The sequence below is a fragment of the Gymnoscopelus braueri genome (assembly GCF_963280865.1).
Source record: "Gymnoscopelus braueri genome assembly, chromosome: 6".
NCBI classification, from domain to species: domain Eukaryota; kingdom Metazoa; phylum Chordata; class Actinopteri; order Myctophiformes; family Myctophidae; genus Gymnoscopelus; species Gymnoscopelus braueri.
In genome coordinates, this window is record NC_137607.1 from 19,052,082 (window position 1) to 19,071,396 (window position 19,315).

At 40.7% G+C, this 19,315-nt stretch overlaps 2 protein-coding genes across 5 annotated transcripts; one reads left to right on the forward strand and one right to left on the reverse strand.

Moving 5' to 3' along the window:
- Positions 1–1,435: 1,435 nt before the first annotated feature.
- LOC308087079 (eukaryotic initiation factor 4A-II-like) lies at positions 1,436–11,180 on the forward strand (the record flags this gene model as incomplete). The annotated part of the gene is made up of 10 exons (XM_080430740.1): positions 1,436–1,459; positions 3,681–3,813; positions 4,382–4,533; positions 5,226–5,394; positions 6,649–6,758; positions 8,055–8,198; positions 8,936–9,073; positions 9,919–10,008; positions 10,215–10,294; positions 10,485–11,180. 10 exons carry the CDS (start codon positions 1,436–1,438, stop codon positions 10,627–10,629), a joined length of 1,185 nt encoding a protein of 394 aa, XP_080286866.1. The 3' UTR covers positions 10,630–11,180.
- Positions 11,181–11,991: 811 nt separating this feature from the next.
- On the reverse strand, positions 11,992–17,712 carry rfc4 (replication factor C (activator 1) 4). 4 transcript variants are annotated; one of them, XM_080431065.1, is made up of 11 exons: positions 17,578–17,712; positions 16,833–16,957; positions 16,513–16,591; positions 16,257–16,336; positions 15,950–16,069; positions 15,444–15,587; positions 14,745–14,865; positions 14,486–14,611; positions 14,203–14,283; positions 13,884–13,997; positions 11,992–12,571 (listed from the first exon to the last, which is right to left on the reverse strand). In XM_080431065.1, the coding sequence occupies exons 2-11, from the start codon at positions 16,946–16,948 to the stop codon at positions 12,476–12,478; spliced, it is 1,077 nt and encodes a 358-aa protein (XP_080287191.1). In that variant the 5' UTR covers positions 16,949–16,957; positions 17,578–17,712; the 3' UTR covers positions 11,992–12,475. The 4 variants fall into 4 exon arrangements, with proteins under 4 accessions (XP_080287191.1, XP_080287190.1, XP_080287193.1 ...); XM_080431064.1 differs by having other exon boundaries at positions 16,833–16,962; XM_080431067.1 differs by having other exon boundaries at positions 14,203–14,279; positions 14,482–14,611; positions 16,833–16,962.
- Between the last annotated feature and the right edge of the window lie 1,603 nt (positions 17,713–19,315).

Genomic DNA, 19,315 nt, shown 5'->3' on the forward strand with positions numbered 1-19,315 from the left:
GTGTTTGCACGTTTTCTCTTTTTAACCCATACATCTACATAAACGTTCAAATTTCAAATATAAAGTGCGTAACCCATGGCCACGGATGTTAAAATTATGTATGGGCTCTCAAAAGTGCCCGAATCATCCGTATTATTTAATAAAAAGTATTTTTATCTAATTAGTGGCCATTTTCTTATAGAGTTATAATGCATCAGAGTGCAATACACCTTCCAACCGATGGGGCTGCGTTGTTGAAAGCATTCGGAGGATGAAGAAAATGGCCACCAATCGGAATAAAATGCTTTTTATTGAATAATACGGAAGATACTGGTACTTTTGAGAAACCGTACATAAAAGTAACATCCATGGCCATGGAGGAAAATATTTATATTTAAAATTTAAATCTTTATGTAGATGTGAAGACCATAAATGAAAAAGGTCAAACACCAGGTTGAAGTTCATCCATGACAGTCACGTTTCAGGGCTACCGGAAACCGTAGTTCCGGCTGGTTGAGCTGAAGTGCCTGCTGTGTGTGTGAAGGATGTGCTTCCTCTTTAATCGGGCTCTGTAGCTTCGGTCAGGACCATGTCAACTAGCGATTCTGCGGATTACAACAGGTAAGTAAATAAAAACACAGCATAATGCACACATTATGATGTGTTTGCATTAATACTATCACAGTGAAACAGTAGTGCTGTGCTCATAACGTGTTTTAAGGACCATGGACAGTAGCCAGGCAATAACATATTCTATTCATTATTATTATTATTATTGTTATTATTATTTTAAATTATTATCATTATTATTTGTATTATTATATTGCATGAATACTATCATAGTGAAACAGTAGCGGTGCTGTGCTCATAACGTGCATGATGCACAGACACTGTGTTTTTAAGGACCATGGACAGCAGCCAGGCAATAACATATTGCGTACAGCTTGTTAATGTAGTGCGTATTGCTGTCATCTCCTTAACGTTAGTTTACATTCAGCCTGGTTCTCATAGAAAAGATGAAGAGCTTACTGAAATGGAGAAGTGTGTGAACTGAATCTTTTCTCTCCCTTTGATCTGCCTTTGTTTAGTTTTTTAGTTTTAGTTTTTTCAATGTTTTTTTATTTAGGTTCTGTCAGTTCACATTCGTTGCAGCATACCATTTGTGTAGAACCACCCATTTTTTAACATGATCTGCCTTTGTTAAAGTGTATTCCCATCTGTCTACAACAGAGTTAGGTCATGGTAATGTTGGGCTGTGGTAGGAGGATCTGTCAGTGTGTGTATCGTTTTAATGGCTTTTTATGGCTGCTAAGAAATTCATAAGCCACTGTTGTCCTGCCCCTGCAATGTACTCTCTGTACTGTATGTGTCCAACTAAGCCTTTATGCCACTTATGTCCTTGTTTGTTTGTCCTGGAAGCTCTAAAGACAGAGACCATGATGGAGGCCCTGATGGGATGGAACCTGATGGTGTCATTGAGGTGAGGCACAACAACATACACTCTTGTAAACATGACATATCAAATGTAAAATGTTGTGATGTTTAAAGTAATAGAACATTTGATTATATATTCAAAACAAAATATAATTAATATGATTTTATTTATCATGAACCATATGATTTTGTACTCAGCTCAGCTCTTTGGTATGAAACCAGTTATACAACTAGCTGGGACGTAAACACACATATACAGTATACACACACACACACACACACACACACACACACACAAGTTCACCTTCTGGGTAGAATGCAGTGTGCTTTTCTGAAGCAGAGCCCTGAAGAGCACACCTGCACACCTGCACAAACCTGTTATTGCTTACCCTTACATGCGTGTGTGTGTGTGTGTGTGTGTGTGTGTGTGTGTGTGTGTGTGTGTGTGTGTGTGTGTGTGTGTGTGCGTGTGCGTGTGCGTGTGTGTGTATTATACTGTATAACATGGTCATGGACCCATAGCTCGAACAGACGGTGGGTGGAAATGCTGGTGAACTACAGTAGTATATATTGATTGATTGATTGACTCTATGTTCACTGATTCAAAGATCCAGTGCAGAAATCTAGGGCCAATATTTTATTTTGTTATTTTTATTATTATTTATTTTGCTTTGGTACTTGATTCTAACTCTAACCCGTTACCTCTCCTATGTTTCATTCTCACTATTGCTGCTACCATGACACCTGAATTTCCCTCCGGGGATCAATAAAGGTTTATTTTATCCTTGTCCTATACTGCCCCTGGGCTTGACAAACACGACTGTAATGCACCATGAGTTGGCGCAGGTGCGATTCCTCTGATTGCCTCCTTGGCTGCGGGTTGTCAGCTCAATAGCAGAAGTATAAAAAAACACCAAAGGAAGTGGAAAGAAATGGCACTACAAATGAAGCCTTCATCAGAGCTCTGAAGAAAGCTCTGGCTGAAACACGTTAGCCTGATGTAGCATAAATAAAAAATGTGCATCTGAGTCAAAGTCTTGCTTTTACATTTTTGGGGGAATGTCTCTATTTCCACTTCTTTTGGTGATTCTTTAGGGTTACTTGTTACTGATCTATAACTTTTACTCCAATTCCTTCTATATATGTTTACACATTTTACATTTCAAAGCCACTCTTATAGCATACTGTATTAATATTGCATCACAGCTACAGAATAAAACCCATAGTGTTAATTTAACTCTGTGAGAGCGTAGAAATAGAAAAAAAAATACACTCAGAGTCATAGATGCATAAATTACCTAATGCTGAGGATTTTACTGAGTAGAAGCAACACAGGTAAGCAACTGGCTTAAAATATTATTAAAGTACTGTATTTACTCTTGTAATATGCAATAGTTTTCTTCTTAAATACTAGAGTAGCCGTGCAGTGTGTGTAAGAAACCAGTTATACATCCAATGTAAACACGTCGACACACGTCTATACATGGGGGGATGGGAACCAAGCCCTGAACCTGGGGCCTTGCTCCCAGGGAGCAGCCCGTAAGGAAACATTGACGCAAATTAGACCTTCACAAATAATGTCTTGCATTTGGTGTTATGAGATGTTCGCATAGATGATGCTAAAATTATTATATTAAAATACTCTTCATGAGATAGACAGCCATTCAAATCCAGGTGAAATGTATGGTCCCTAATTGATTTTTTACCAATTAAATGATGGGCTAATATAGATGAAGTGCAAGATAAAGTTGATTTTCAACCTCTGAAACTTGCACTGTACAGAAGGACACTTGATTTGATACAGTATCAAGTGGCTGTCCTGTTCTATACACCGTAAAATCCTCTTCATTTAACTCTGAGACTATACAAAGGTAACCAAATGGACCTGAGTTACAAATGGATAACTTAGTAGCCAACACCCGCTGCCAACAGCTCACCTGCCACCCTAAGCCCCCAAGAGGCAGTGGGGGCAGTAGCATGCCACTTGGACACAGGCCGGGGTCTGATCAGCCTCGGTCGGGTCGCCTGGATGATGTCTGTTGCAAGACCCAAAACACCCAGTGAATCCAGGAAACAACACTGATGATGTGTCCAAGTTTGTGCATCAGTAGATGTTTTGTTAACTAACACTGAGGATTTACACTGGCAGATAGGGAGAGAGATCATTTATGTAGGGATCATACATAAGGTTTATGATTTAATTCAAATTCAAATGTGAAAAGATGTTTGGCCACTGGACACATTCTGTGTATATTTGTATTTTTCAGAGCAACTGGACTGAGATCACAGACAACTTTGATGACATGAACCTGAGGGAGACTCTGCTCAGAGGTATCTACGCCTACGGTTTTGAGAAGCCATCAGCCATCCAGCAAAGGGCCATCATTCCATGCATTAAAGGTAAAGAAACATGTGCAATACATTGTACAAATGCACAGAGCATTCAGTTGGAACTGTTCTGCCAAAAATGTGTTTGTGTGGAGTCGAGTAGTGAGCAATGAACTGAGGCTAACGCAGCATTAACCTTTACACACTGGCACTGGAGATTCAGTCTTAACTGTGGCTGGTTGATGAATAATACTGAATGAATAATGCATTGTTGATAGGATTAACCACATCAACCCTAGTGTGCCTTTTCTGGGTAATGTCATAATAGATGAAGATGTATTGAAAATAGCAGATCTACAAGCTCACATTGCGATGCGTTGTGAGCTTGTAGAGCAGCTATTTTTGGCACAGAGATTATAGACCTCTTTACCATCTTTTGGGAATTATCTTGTGCATAAAGATACAGTAGTTCAACTGTTTTCCATTACTCCAAATGCTAGTACGCCTGAAACATGCAGTTACTTGCAAAACCTGCACAGAAAAATGTTTGGTGTCTTTTTTTTGTGTGTGTGTGGGGGGGGGGTATCCACACCCACTGTGATTGTTGCTCTATATTCCATTCCCCCACTCCACTCCCAAGGCTATGATGTCATTGCCCAGGCCCAATCAGGAACAGGGAAGACGGCAACATTCGCCATCTCCATCCTGCAGCATGTGGACATTATTGAAAAGGACAAGGAGTCCTACACGCAGGCCCTGGTCCTCGCTCCTACCAGAGAATTGGCACAGCAGGTAGGCCACAGCATCACTCAGTTAGGCAAACAGACAATAGCACAACAGATAGTCTGTCTAAAGGTCTCTATAGACCAAGGTCTCATCAGGCAATCAGGCCGCCGAGGAGCGTCTTTTTGTGCAGTGTGTCTCTCACGCTGTTTGCGATAGTCAGACATTAGCCAGGTCAGATCCGCTGTTTGAGTATGTTGAATCAGCAGCAAAGCTTCTCAGAAAGGGAAAGCATTTCACCTGCAATTGCCCCTAAAAATAGATATGTTCGAACCATAAAAAGAATTTGGTCAGCATGTACCCAAGAGAGAGAGAAAGGTAAAGTGAGGCAGTGAGTGAGGGTGAAAAGCGAGAGAGAGACTTACAGGAAATTTACAAGGGCTGTTTGATTGAAATTCAAGTCAGGAGTCGAATATAATTAGAATATGAAAAACCTGTCCCTTTCTTCATAATTATGACAACAGCAAAAGTTAATATATGTAACATAGTTTACTCTGTCGCTACAATGTGGGCCTGTGGCTGTTTTAATAAATAACTTTTTTTTTTAAATCAATAACATTTCTCCGGCATTTCTGCTTTTTTGCTGTATAAAAGAATTACCAAACCGGGACGCCTCTGTGTCGTATCCAACCGAACACCGAATTTTGTAAAGCGTTACTTACACCCCTAACGTTTATATTGTTTGTTACTTTATATCACAGATTCAGAAGGTGATCCTAGCCCTGGGTGACTACATGGGAGCAACATGCCATGCCTGCATCGGAGGAACCAATGTCCGTAACGAGATGCAGAAACTTCAGGCCGAGGCACCACATATCATTGTCGGCACACCTGGGAGAGTCTTTGATATGCTTAATAGGAGATTCCTCTGTAAGTACACAACCAATTGAACTACAACACTAACGCACACGCACACGCACACGCACACGCACACGCACACACACACACACACACACACACACACACACACACACACACACACACACACACACACACACACACACACACACACACACACAATTAAATAAACATACAGTATAGAAGTTAATACTGTTCGTGTAATGCCATTGTGACGTATGATTTATTCAGTCAAAATGCTTTTCTTCAACTAATCTTTTTTTTGTCACACAGCTGCAGTCATTGTATGTTTTAATTGTGCAAAGCAGGTAAAATGATGATGCTGAAACAACACATAAACGTCTGCTTCTGTACGAGTGGGTGAAACTGGCAATGAAGAGGCTAGAATAAATATACCAAGGATTTGTTGGTGATGTCACTGTCAATATGGAAGTGCTTCAGATTCATGGGGCCCTTGAACCACAAAACGTTCTGGCTCTGGCTCTACGTTATCTATTGCTTGAGCTCGACGCCTGTTCTGTATGTTTTGATTATTCTGGAAGATATACCTGGCCTAAGACAATGTTAAAAACGTTTGAGACGTGACACTCTTGCTCCTTAAGATCCACCAGATCACCCTTACCTTCCACAAAGCTTTGAGGATGCATGTCTACCCTGTCCTCGCAGACTCACATCAGCGCCAGAATGTGCTTGTAGAAGACGTGTTGAGAGATTGCCTATCATCGTCTTATGTTTTCTCTTTATGCCCATATTTCTGTAAAAGAAAATACTACGGTTGTGAACGAGTACTTGAGTTCTCCTGCCAATCTGTTGTAACGGAGTAACATTTGTTCCAACTCAGGGTTTCTGTGGATCATAGGGAGCTGGGGCTTTTTGGGGCATGTGAAATTGATACACTCAACTCCCAAAACGGATGAGAATTAATTTTTAATCGATTAGGTAATGGGTAATAGGGGGAGCAGTCCTCTAGACCCGCCCGGTACTAGTTTACACTTGAACAACTCCATAACAATAATGACACACCCCTTATATGCCAGTATTTTGGATGAAAACTGTACAAGACGTCCCCACATCCTACTTTAGTACCCATTGAAACGTTTGACACCCTGCTCATGAGGTGACAGATTTTTGTTTTTATCAGCTGAATAAGAATTGTATTCAAGCCAGGAGTGTGTGGCAAGTGACTTTACTTGAGAGAGATGACATTGGGCAAAATGCAGTGCAGCTGGTTACCAACAAACGGTTTCCTCTCATTCTATTGCTCAGCTCCTAAGCGGATCAAGATGTTTGTCTTGGATGAAGCCGATGAGATGTTGAGTCGAGGATTCAAGGATCAGATCTATGAAATTTTTCAAAAATTGCCAACCAGCATCCAAGTGAGTTTGATTTTTCACTCAAGTTGGATTTTCCTTTATTTTCCCTCCATTTTCTTTTTCTAGCCTTCTTTTTCAGCCTGTTTATTCATGGTATTGGATGGGGGCTTGAAATGGGCTTTGTCGGTGGCTGCATGATAAAACGTTGGGGAATAGTTCCAGTTGTATTTCCTTTTGAAAAGGCGGTCCTGGATTTCAGTAATGTGTATGGATCTCATTTGGGGCTTTTGTGTTTGGACGTAGAAGAAGAGTTGGCACGGACACTGTTTCTTATGCTGTCTTCTGCCATTGTGGTGATTGTTCATGGGATTTATAAAGAAATGTTGCAGAGGAGAACGAGCATGGGCCATTGTGTGTGTTCCTCTTTTGTTGTTGGCCTCCACAACAAGCTGTCAATGTACAATATGTAATTGAGATTAAGGCATGCCCATGAGTTGTACTCATAAGTTGTTGCTGTCCTTTTTATGGGAGAATGCTGCTCATTTGAACCATTGCATTGCTATGCTAAAGTAACATCTAGTCAGTTAGTTTTGTGAACTCTCCCAAAGACAGAAGCCAGTTGACTAGAGCTGGTGACAAGCTATTTCTTCTGAATGTGCTTGCAGGTTAGCATGTGGTTTTGGGAAGTAGTTGATAAAACACTTTTTATTGGACTGTCTCAGACAAAAGGAGTATTCTACAGTATGAATTGTCAAACTTGTAGTGCTACTGTAGATTAAATTATTAGTGTTCTACAGTGTAGAGCCCGACCAATATGGACATTTTTAAACCAATACTGATTTTGTAAATTGTTTTGAGCTGGAATGAAAATGTGTGGATTCTGCACTGATTGCAAGGGTAAGGTTTTCTGAATCAGATTTCACATTTCAGAATCAGAATCTGTTTTATTTGTCACATCGCAATTTTACAGGTGTAAATATTTACTCTGTGGAATAAATGTATATTTTATGAGTGCCCATTTGTCATTGTAAAACGAAATGCATACACTGTATATCAGTCCTACATATCGGCATAGGCAACATGTCGTCCTTAATCAACAATAACAAAATGGCCCAGAAAGGCAGATACCGGGCCATTGTGCCTGTATATTGGTCAGGCTCTACGACAGTGTTACTGCTGGAAAATTAGATCCATGTGGAGATGGGAAGTTTTTTTCTGTGAATTTCATGGCTCTACATTTTTTAGTTGAGGAGTACAACCTCCTTAAAGGGGGAAAATGTGATTGCTAGAACAATTAAAGTCACTGGACTTTAGCACAGTTCTTTACCAGTCCTAATAACTCCTGTGGCTGTCCGCTAGGTGGTGCTGTTGTCAGCCACAATGCCTGCTGAGGTGCTGGAGGTGACCAAGAAGTTCATGAGAGATCCCATTCAGATCCTTGTCAAGAAGGAAGAACTCACCCTGGAGGGAATCAAGCAGTTCTACATCAACGTCGACAGGGAGGTGAGAAATTATAAAGGAAACAAGGAGGGAGTGGAGGATGGCTTTTTAAAGAACAACCAAGAGAGCAAATTGAGCTGTTGCATATTATTTGTTTATTTGTTTATTTAAACGGATCCCCATTAGCTGACGCCTTAATGTCAGCAGTCTTCCTGGGGTCCAAAACATTAAAATACATTTAAAAAAGTATATAAAATATCACAGTGTATTACAAAGAAATACAAAAAACAGCAACAACAAAAAATACATTTAACAAAAGTCGAGTATCACATAAAAAGAGATACCAACAGGGATACAACAGATTTAAAAAGTAGCACTATCAATCTGGTATGTAAGAAAAGATGTTATTGTATGTTTTGAGTGTACAGTATATGAAATCGAAGTTTCCTTTTAAAAAAGGCCTTTTCTTTGGTGTTATGAATCTCACTTGGAAGACTATTCCAAAGTACAATTGACCTATAACATTAGCTTCAGTAGAGATGAGGTGTTTTATGTTCAAGCCAACCGTTGATATACACTACAGTATTATATGGGGGAGATACTGTGATACTCTGATACTTATTGATTTCAATCAGACAACAGTAACCTTCCTGTTAAAGCACTCTGCTAAAACCATTCTGTCTTGAATCGGCCCTCATCAGTCTGGCCGGTGGGATGATGCCAGTATTAGTACACCAAATTGCCAGATCAATCTGGCAGTCAGTAACTTCTCTCCCTCCTACATCTGTGTTTATTACTAGGATTGGAAGCTGGACACTCTGTGTGATCTGTATGAAACGCTGACCATCACCCAGGCTGTGATCTTCCTCAACACGCGCAGGAAGGTGGACTGGCTGACGGAGAAAATGCACGCCAGGGACTTCACCGTCTCTGCACTGGTGAATGATTTAACAACGTGAACCTTATTCTTAGTCCCTATTCGAGGCATATCATAAAATGAGAACATTCGGTGAACACTTAGTGAAAATAGCTGATCTACAAGCTCACATCCCGTTGTGAGCTTGTAGATAGGCTATTTACAGAGAAGAGATTTGGTGAAGATTAAAAAACAGGAGGGGACCAAGTATAGACCAATTATTTGTTAACCAATGAGACTGGACGCACAGGTGATTGTTTCATGCAATCAATTCCCAACACATTGTTTCGGGTGCGCTGGTTTCAGTTCATTCAATTTCCTCTTGTGTGTTGGCTAGTGAGGCGCGTCCTAGCGAGACATGACAGAATGGGTTTCATTCGGTGCCGGCCTGTGCGCGCATACTGGTTCTTATCAGTGTGACGTCGTCTGTTAAGGGGTCTATAGTAGCCTGGTTCGAGACGAATCTGCCATTGCAAAAAAAAAATGCCCGTGGCAGATTAGGTCTGGCCCCTCTCAATAGAGATTTTATTTCTCTCCCTCCGAAGTTGTGAGGGACCAATCAGAGCCCAGTATGTAAATATAGGGCTGGTGTATCACCAGAGGCATTTTTTTAATTTGCCCCTCGGAAATGCAGGTTCCACACAGAGATTCCAGACTAATATCTACGCAGTGATATTAGTCTGGCCATGCCAGGCTACAAGTATAGACCCCTGGGTTTAAGTGGTTAATGTCAGTTTAGTGAATTGTCTCAATTTGAATTATGTCTGTAATTTGCTCCATGCCAGTGTCGGTGCCTAGCACCAACTAGTGAGCTATAGAGGAGCACATAATAAACTAAAGTCAGTAACAGTTATGTTGTATTTTCAGCATGGAGACATGGAGCAGAAGGAGAGAGATGTGATAATGAGAGAGTTCAGATCCGGATCCAGCAGAGTCCTCATCACTACTGATCTGCTGGTACACTTCTGCTGGATTCAACTTCACATACACAAACACATAGAGTTTGGGCTGCAACACACAGATTATGAAGATTCTCTCAAATTGAAATGTGGACATCTACATATACACATACACGTATAATTTGCTCTGCATTTTAAACGTGAAGAAGTTAGAAGAAGATCATATTTTCAGCAGTCCTAATGTTATATTTGGTTTGTGTGCAGGCTCGTGGCATTGACGTGCAGCAAGTGTCTTTGGTCATTAATTATGACCTCCCCACAAACCGAGAGAATTATATCCACAGGTGAGGTGAAATGTTTACATTCCATTATGAGAAAAAAACCTACATCTACAATAGTTTGGTCTGTATTTATAATCTCTCTCCAAACACAAATAACAACAACAACAAAAAAGGTTGGTCAGCTACCTGATTTACATAAGTTTATGTAAATGTGTTCCTAAAATGACTTTGGTTTTCCTCCCCTTCGTTACAGAATTGGACGTGGTGGCCGTTTTGGTAGGAAGGGAGTCGCCATCAACTTTATCACTGAGGATGATCAGCGTGTTCTACGTGACATCGAGACCTTTTACAACACATCTGTTGAGGAGATGCCGATGAATGTGGCCGACCTGATTTAGATGTCGACTCGAGAGCTGTTGTTTATTTTGGTTCCTTTTTGAATGCGGCACCCACAATTTTTTGCAGAATATACACAAGCATTGTGCTTATCTTATTGGAAGCAACTTATTGAATCTCTTTTTGTCTGAAATGCTGGAAGAGGATCAGAATTTCAGATATTGTCTTGGCGAAGCTAGCGACTGATCGTCGCAAGCTCTGGTGAAGGTGCGACGATAAATGTGTGGTTGTTTGTCTCACTCCCCAGGTTTATTACAGAAGGGAATAGGACTCATTTATAAAGGTGATGGGTTCTCACTGTTGGTTCTCTGTTATGTATTCTTTTCCTAGGCCAATACAGGCACATATAGTAGACATTCTCTACCATTTGATAGCTTACTTATGGACTAAAAGATACAAATGCTGTGTGAAGTCAGCAGATTATGTAAAGCTGACGTATATAAGGTTATTGTAGGAAAAAGGGGTCAGAAGCAAAAATGACCCCTTATATATTCAGCACTTACTCATTGATACTTTTGTTTTGTGTGCAATGTATACAGCTTATTTAATCTCTTTTCCAGACAAATGGGGACCGAGTATTTATCTGTGACAAGCGGCTCCACAAAAATATAAGCTCGACATTGAATTGTATTGGATGGGTTTGAAAATAAAAACAATCATGGAATGTGGTTACTTATTTCTCTTTCCTGTCTCAGAATGTCAATGAGGTTTATAATGTGACTACATTCTAAAACACACACAATTCACACTGTATTATTGGTATCCTGGGCATGGACATGCTAAATAGGCTGGTTACTAGATTAATTTAGACTTTGATAAGCCTTGGAACGCCATTCACAGCGCAAATTAACCTAGCCAGTCATCCATGGTCATAATAGTTTTCTGTTCTCTAGGCCAGTGGTTTTCAAACGTTTTCATGTCAAGGATCCCCAAATCAATATGTATTTGGAAGCTAGGGACACCCCCAAATGTTTTACATTTTATGCCAGGGACCCCCTGGAACACCTTCAAGGACCCCTGGAGAACCACTGCTTTAGGCTATGTGTCTAATGTGAAATTATCATGATTTTCTTTTCTGTAGCCTATGTGTATAATCTAATGTGACACAATTGTTAAAATCTATCTTAAATGCCATTTTAGTATTGTTCAATACTTGTTAAATTACAGCTATCTGTATAGTAGCCTAACACTGCTGAACTAACAGGACAAAGATGGGAACATTTTTGATGTTTTGAAGGACTACCTGATGAAAATGCATCAGTAATTTTCTTAAATGTGTCATTCTGACAGAAACTTTTGAAATGGATTTAAACCCTAAACTTGAATGACGATTTGCTTAACACTGACAGAGGAGACAACATTGACAACGTAGAAAGGATTTTATAGGCTACTGCCCAAAATTACAAAATAGTGTACAATGACTTGTTGGTCAACAGCTACATGAAAAAGTACAGCAACATTGGATTTATTACTGATCAGAAGGCTGAGGTTTAAATTGATAATTTAACATTTAGGTCTGTCATGTATGAAAAAGCAATGTTTGTCTTGAGTAAACACAATCTGGTACTGCTCAAAGAAACTGACCGGTGCCTCCGATCATGAGCCAATAAGCTAGCCAACAAGCTTTGCAGCTTGTGGTACCAGTTCTAGTTGGTAAACAATCTCTGTGGTATACAACTTTGTTCAGTTTATTTATTTTTTGTATAAGTAAAGTCTATATACATTAAAATGTAATACACTGTTGTTTATAATGGAATCAATGTAGTTTTTTTTAACAGGCCCAATGTCTGGAAGTCTTCAGAGGTACGCCAGGAAATGTGATGTTGGTTTGGTTGAGACAGGAGTGTACTAGTTGTTCTGAGAGGCCTGCTGCATGATGACAGAACACAGACTCAGCATCTGCAGGTACTCATCTGCTCCATCTGCTAGGCACTTATCAACCTCCTGAAACAGAGAGAAAGATGGAAGAATGAGGGCAATGCAAACCAAGTAAGGATTCAGTTACAAGGAAGCAGCCCACCAGATGAACGATATTTGATATAATTCATTATGTAACACTAAAGCCTTAACCATTTTTTAACTTTATCCCCGCCATATCCTTCTAAATGGAAATGGATTTTGCAACCCATCATGACTTGCCTTCAAGGTATTAGCTGACTGTACAGAACAAGAGAAGCTAGTTGACGAGAAAGGGTGCGTTATATGAGAAATAAAACTGAAGCAGAGTCATACGTTTCCAGGACAGAGATCTGTTTTCCGAGGAAAACCTCACTGCACTTGTGACCAAATAAGGCAAGAAAATGTGAACAAAATGTGGGTATTGCCAGGTCCACCACAAACTGAGTTCAGTCAGACAACTCTTAGATTGGATTAGAATATATATTTATTAGCAAGCTTGAGCATGGAATAGAAAGCATGAGGAAGCATGGTTTGGCGTCAGGCCTCTGAATCCATTCATTCCCTGTAAGGATAACATTTTAATGAATGTTACATGCCAAATAGCATTTACAGGGAATGAATTAAACCCCCATGGGGATCTAGAAACAGAGCCTACAGGTGGATGCCGGGGAGGCGGGTGGGATGACTTTCATGGGCAGCAGCAGTAAGCAGCGAGCAGCAGCAGGTAAGCAGCGAGCAGCGGTAGCAGATCTCAGCAAGCAGCAGCAGTAACGACACACGTCGGCTCAGCAAGACAGGGCAGCCAGAGTGAGCAGGTAACAGCACAGTACCTATAACCACCCGATCAGGAGGAAAGAGCATGTGACCTAGTCACCTGATCGGTTGCCCCAATCCCTTGAGTTGCCTGGCCTGAACTAGCTCCATAAACTGCGCCTCATTTGTCAGTGGCACACATTGGCACAGCTTGGTAAATGGTAACCCATCTCTGGATGATACTAGGACCAGTATTTATCTGATTTCAACCTTTCAACATTGCCCTTGATAGCCATCTTAAAATGTGAGAATAATTATAGTCAATAAAGGTCATTTAATTACACTGACACTACATATCTTTTCGTTAGACTGACAGCCTGGACCAACAGTGACGACAGTAATAGGGATGTTTTCATATTTTGTGTGTTGTTTATTAATTTAGTAAATTTTTGCACTGTAGTTTTGATCAGACCAGAATACTCACTGCCTTGAACTGAAGTGATTAAAATTGCTAAATTAAAATATTCAGTACTTTCTGGGGGTTTCCCAAAATCTCGCTAGAATCACTAGAACTCACAGACAGAAGCACTCTCAAAATACCTACCGCCATCTTTTCTGCAACGGCTGACTTCTGCTTGTCGTTCAGGTCTTCACCTATGACCTGCTCATGGAGCTGACCCAGGATCTGACTGGCTGCATAGCCTTCATCCACCATATTCTGTTGCATTGTGGGAGAGGTGAAGAGATACAGTGTACACAGTTTAGAGAAGTAAAGAGAGGGAAATTGAAGACATACAGTACATTAAGATAAAATCAAGAAAACAATAAATAAAGAAAATTCATTTTCATGAATATCAACTGACTCAATCTTCACCACAGGAATGACATTAAGAAGTTAGGAATATGAATAGATGGGTACTTACTCGCACGGCAATCTCTAGCTTCTCAAACGTTCCCTTGTAACAGATCTGTAACAAATTGTCAATCATCTTGGGAGGGACTACCTATGAGAAAGACGAATAATGATTAATAATCGATTGAGTGTTTGTATCAAGGTTTTGATGATCCATGCCATTTGCCTAGGGATATGACATCAACAGGGCCAGGTAATTAAAAATTAAAGTTTACAGACTGAGTGATAACACATGTTATAGAGGATAGTGACTAGATCCTAGATCCAGTACTACAGGAGTAGGTCTCACCCACCCCAGCTATCTCGATAATAGCACTCTCTGTGATCTCCTTGTCCATGTTGAGACGAGCCGCACTCTGGAGGAAGGTGATTGCTTTTCGTAGGTCACCTTCCGACACTTTCACCAATGCTGCTATTGCCTGGAAGAGAAAGCTAGTCAGCATAACCAATGTAGATTTTTTTATTATTAGAGTACAAACAATATTAATCTCTCATTGGACATCCTACATTCTCCCTGGAACAAAACCAGGGTGGTGCAGTCACAGTGCTTACCTCTGTGGAGTATTTAAGGTTCTCCTTCTGACAGATGTCCAGCAGGCGCACTTCTTGGATCTCATTTGATAAAGGTTTAAAACGGAACTTGGAACATCTGGAGGTCAGTGGCTCAATGATCCTAAGAACCACACAGAGACACACCACGGTTAGCCACAGTAACACAGAGTAGGTTGCGTGCGCGCGTGTGCGTGTGCGCGTGTGTGTGTGTGTGTGTGTGTGTGTGTGTGTGTGTGTGTGTGTGTGTGTGTGTGTGTGTGTGTGTCTATCAGCACAGTCTAGAGGTAAGGTCTGATAATTGACCTGCTGAGAGTGCCCATTATGACAACTGTATAATTTAGAGGAGAAGCTTGAATTTTAAAGCTGCAATCTGTAGGTGTTATGTCCTACACAAGATTCAAACCCGGGCCTCCCGCATGATGGGAGATCTAACATCTACCGCTAGGCCAAGAGGAAAGATATTGGGGGGATATCAGGGGAGATATATCACTTCATGAGCTTCAGGCAGAACCACTTGTTCCGGATTGCAGCTTTAATTATATTTCATGCACATTCATGGCTATAAACTGTGTTGGCCCTGTCATCACCAGTTCTTGTTGTGGACCGATAAATGATTCAAATTGCACGTATGGGTATTGTGCTAGCATAGCCTACCTGCTAACATAGTTACAGAGGAGGCAGAAGCAGGTGCTAGCCTACCTGCTAACATAGTTACAGATGAGGCAGAAACGTGTGGTACGTGACTCCTTCTCCATGGTTCGTCTCAGAGCGGCCTGGGCAGGGCCCGTCATAGAGTCAGCCTCATCCAGGATGATGATCTTGAAAGGAGGGCATGGCTTTCCACTGGGCAACAGCAACATAACAATATAAACATAAATTCATGACTGCAACAGCTAACAAAACAAATATTACTTTGTTGAGTGTAAAAATGCAAATGGATATTTGATCATTCACATCCAGTATTTGATTTAAAACAGACAATCTACTGATATAAGCCACATGTAAGCAAAGCATGTCACAATTTAGTCATCATCTCTTGTCTGTGTGGAACATGCTTTTGGAATTCACAATAACAGTATTGTATGTGTTTTCAATCAAAAGATTGCTTAAATTCTTTTTACCATTAACTGTGACTGAATTCCACAAATTTCCCATTCCTGTTAGAAAAGAAGTTAGATTATGACATATTGGATACCGGTACTCACTCTGTGCGTCTCCCAGCCACAGTGAGCTGAGCGAACCTCTTGACCTTCTCTCTGACCACCTGGATCCCTCGTTCATCAGACGCATTCAACTCCAGCACCCTCTGTTTGTAAAGTTCTGGACTGGAGTGGAGGGACAGAGGAGTGGACTCATGGACAAGAACAAAGACATACTGTACATAACAAACCACTCCAGCTCCACCACTCCGGATCAGGAAAACTAAGCAATCCCTGAGATTATTTAGAAGTTTGTTTTTGTACAGCAAGTGCACGACAACATAAACAAGTATCACTACAGAACAGTCCTCACCCGTAAAGTTCTCTGGCAGCTGCTAGGATGGTAGAGGTCTTTCCTGTTCCAGGTGGGCCATAGAAAAGCAGATTTGGGAGCTGGAATTACAACACACACACCATAACTATGGATGTCAATCAATTGGTTATTGTGTGGATAATATACGTGAAAGGAACATTTCAAAATCAAGAACAATGTTAATTGATTGGCTTAATTTTTGCTATTAGACAGTAAAGTCCCAGTAAATGTGCTGTTGGTGCATGTAAATACTTACATCTGCCCCTTCCAGTGACTTCTTCAGTACTAATATCACCTCCTCTTGAAATGCCACATCATCCACACACTTCGGCCTGCTGGAAGGAACACAAATAAGGTCTGTCAGTAATAACAGTAATAGTTTCAATGCATGAATGTACTGTAAGCATACTACACACAGAAGCATACCACTACATACCATCAACTTATGTTTTAATACTTTACTTTAGTACGGGTTTGATTTCACCATGAAGTAATTAAAGGAGGTAGCAATTCTAAATGATGTGACCGGCATATTTTGTAGGCATTAGGCACTGTTGTTAACTTGTTCACACTTACTATTTCTCCACCCAGGGGACAGGCTTGGCTTTCTTCTCTGTGCTGGTCCCTGGTGCTGCCTTGTCTTTCTGAGGTTTAGTAGCTTGGACAGATGCTCCCTTTAAAAACGCCTGCATGGCTTCTGTCTAGACTAGAGGGAGCAACAAATACACCAATAGGCGTTTTAGATCAAAATATGATATCACAATAACAAGGCCAGGAGATCCCTCCACGAAATGTAATGTCATATGGCTAAATATACTGTAGAACATAAGCAGTGTATGGAATATCTGCCATTCTAGTGCTTGTATGCATGTGCTCGGTCACAGAGCCTCTGTGTAGGACATCCGCTATTACTACACGACCATGTAATCCTGAATCCTCATGTTGAGTATACTTTGGAGAATCAATCAGCCTTCAAAACACATTTGACGGCTGAATGTCGCCGTCTGGGTTACATACGTAAACACTTTAAAACGGTACCTGATAATTAAATGACACCATAGTGTGTTATGCCATTGGTTCTGTGCAAGTTAGCTTCTGCAATTCCAGATGTACTACTGCCAGTATATAGCTCTTTTCTGAAAGCCTGCAGAGTAGCCGTGGAATGTATTTGATTTGAATACCAAATCGTGGTTCATCATGGTTGTCTAGCCAGCAGTTTATCTGTCATAAGAAGCACCGCATCGCGCCAGCTAGTTAGCGACTACATACATACAGTAGTTTAGAATCAAAACGCCACGTAAAATACGGACTGTATACTTACTGATAATAATGAAGGCAAACCGTGATGCGAATAATCCGTTAGATCAGCCAAACGATGCGATTATTATTATATCACTTCTTGGGACGAATATATCCGACACTGTACTGTTGTTGACATGTGAAACTGCACAAAGATTTCGCGCCCTGCCGGAGAAGATAACTTCCGCTGACGACATTGTGTTTTGTCCAATCATAGGCGCCGCGGGTGCTGAAACTGTCCTATAGCTCCACCCCTAGCTCTGGTCCAACGCGTTAGAAGGAGTTCTCTACTTTCGAGCCGTTGCCCGCACACCCCCGGTAGCGCAGGCTGCGCAGCCTCTCGTCTCTAGTAAAAAAATAATAATAATACACAATACTACTCACCAAAACAAAGACGGTTTCAAGATGTTGAAAGCCTAATTTCTTTAGTTTACACTCTGAGACCCCCACCCCATGTCTAAAATACACTTTTGTGGCCTGAAAAGAAAATATTCCACCGGATGGAAAACATGTTTTAGTTGCTCCACTGCGCCCCCTACAGATTTGGTCAATAGAATTGCTCCATTGACAAGATCTGTAGGGGGCGCAGTGGAGCAACTAAGTAAAAAAAAACACACAGAGTTACTCCACCCCCTCCCTCCCATCAGCCCTGACCTCTCATCCTTTCGTTTGTTGTGGCTAATCTACGTAATAGGTACTAGGGTGTTTTTATTTATATTTTATACATTTTCCATTGATTCACTTTCTTTGTGTGTTGAATTCGTATTAGTCAAAGGACTAGTTAAACAAAGAACGACCAAAAAAAGCTAGACAGTGAAACAATTAAGCTAATAATAATTGTTTAATGTATCAACAAACAAAAGCCACGTTAAGGTCCTTGCACACTGGTGCGTCTTTTCGTTGCGTTTTATTTTTTTTCATTGTTTTTTCAATTTTTTTCATTGTTGTAAAAAAAACGCAACGAAAAGACGCACCAGTGTGCAAGGACCTTTAGTCTTTGATCGTGACATCATGGTGTGGCGGTGAAGCTCTGTTCTGTGGTTTGTTGTGGCTGTATCTACCAGCTGTCGTGTCATCGATTCGATGAGGTATGTTGGGAAAGCCTTCAAGTATAGGCCTAATCTAATGCTTAATTTATAGGAAAATAGCCGACCTACAAGCTCACAACGCGTCGCGTCGCGACGCGTTGTGAGCTTGTAGGTCGGCTATTTTCGGTGCGCGACACCGCTCGTACGACTGAATGTAAAGCAGGCTTATAAGTGGTCCTGGCAGAGAGCAGAGAGGATGGGGCGCAGATGTCTCCTGGCTAATGGTAGTCCGTGGTGGTCCCAGGGGTAATAGAAAGATGATAATGCCCTGGTCTCGCATCAAAAATGCGGAACAGAATCTTCACAGGAGTTGGTTCTGGTTGGCCTCTGTGTCTGACTGACAACACTGATGAATGAACAAATGCAGACAAATCAAACAACAAAGAGAAAGAAGAGGAAAAGGGTGGCTGGTGGTATTGTTTTGTTTAGTGCGCCATGTGTCGACTTGAGAATAATAATAGTGGTGTTGGCGGCATTCAGTGTCTTTTTCAGGGGCGATAATAGCCTACAATTGACTCTAAAGTTGCTGGTTATAAATTTAAGGGATATTTCACTTGCTAATGAAATAAACATAAAATATATATATTAAAAATAAATGAAAAAAAGTCATGGAAAAAATCACTACTTTCATTACTTTTATTCATTTATTTTTTGTATATTTTTCAAATGTTT

Bases quoted from the DNA above. Each gene is read 5' to 3' on its own strand.
- rfc4 (XM_080431065.1), bottom strand. From the start codon at position 16,948: ATGCAGGCGTTTTTAAAGGGAGCATCTGTCCAAGCTACTAAACCTCAG. The intron at 16,070-16,256 runs GTGAGGACTGTT...CCTCCACTCCAG, and splicing joins GCTGCCAGAGAACTTTACGG to TCCAGAACTTTACAAACAGA. The intron at 13,998-14,202 runs GTAAGTACCCAT...ACAATGCAACAG, and splicing joins AGCTAGAGATTGCCGTGCGA to AATATGGTGGATGAAGGCTA.